At 43.2% G+C, this 1208-nt stretch overlaps 1 protein-coding gene across 1 annotated transcript; it reads right to left on the reverse strand.

Moving 5' to 3' along the window:
* Positions 1-22: 22 nt before the first annotated feature.
* Positions 23-403, reverse strand: LOTGIDRAFT_148799 (hypothetical protein; the record flags this gene model as incomplete). The annotated part of the gene is made up of 1 exon (XM_009048799.1): positions 23-403. The coding sequence occupies one exon, from the start codon at positions 401-403 to the stop codon at positions 23-25; it is 381 nt and encodes a 126-aa protein (XP_009047047.1).
* Between the last annotated feature and the right edge of the window lie 805 nt (positions 404-1208).

Here is a 1208-nt window from a genome sequence, read left to right on the forward strand (position 1 = left end):
TATTCTAAATAAATCGCTAGATTTATTTGGATGCAGCCTTCTCGGATTTCTTGGGTAAGAGAACGGCTTGGATGTTGGGGAGGACACCACCTTGAGCGATGGTTACTCCGGACAACAGCTTGTTCAATTCCTCGTCATTTCGGATAGCCAACTGTAAATGTCTTGGAATGATTCTGGATTTCTTGTTGTCACGGGCAGCGTTACCAGCCAACTCGAGAACTTCAGCAGCCAAATATTCCAAAACAGCGGCTAAGTAGACTGGGGCACCAGCTCCGACTCGCTCGGCATAGTTTCCCTTTCTCAACAGACGGTGGATACGACCGACAGGGAACTGTAATCCAGCCCGGGATGATCGGGTCTTGCTCTTTCCCTTTACTTTTCCTCCTTTTCCTCGTCCAGACATGATGTGAATTTAGTTAGTGAGACGGTGTCGTCGTGCGAAAGTCTAGTAACTGAATGAAGCGAACGCGACGACTAAAAACACTATTTATACTCGAAAATGGAGTCGAAAACTACGGTGCTCACTATCAAGTCCGCGCTATTTCACGAGAAAAGCTTTCGATCCTATTTTTCGACTCCATTTTCGAGTATAAAAGGAAAATTTCGCGCGTGTTCACTACCACACACATAATTAGTTCGACACTCGTACTGTGAACAACTAATTAGCTCTCTCTCTAGTCTGGATTGGTGAAATTGGATTAGCGGATTACTGTCAAGTATTAATTAAGTATAACTCAATTAACTTTTGACACCTGCCACTAATTTGTGAGTTCGTTCCTTTTTATTCTTTTCTTTTATCTTTTCTTTGGGCGGCCGACAATTTCTTTGGCGGAAGAAATTCAAGCTGTCCTACAAAGCTTTCACTAGGTTTCGTTTTGTTTCGTTGTTCTCTTTTCATTTTCATACTATCAATTTTTGCACAGTCTGCAAGGCATTCTTGATAGCTATATCTTATCTGTCTTATCTATCTATTGTATTGTATTTTATATTTTATACTTGCACTAATCAAACCTTCATTTTCAGCTAAAATGGCCTCCCAACAATCCACCAAGGTTAGCTATGCCGATGTTGCGAGTCGGCCAGCTGCTACCATGCAACCCAGGGTAGCAAGGCCGGCGTTCTCCAACATTGTAATAGTGAAGCCAAGCGGGGGCAAAACTTTCGGCAGCACGAAGTCGAAGGTCATCGGCGACTCATCCGAAAGAGGA

This window comes from Lottia gigantea, assembly GCF_000327385.1.
Source record: "Lottia gigantea unplaced genomic scaffold LOTGIsca_12825, whole genome shotgun sequence".
Classification (NCBI taxonomy): Eukaryota; Metazoa; Mollusca; class Gastropoda; family Lottiidae; genus Lottia; species Lottia gigantea.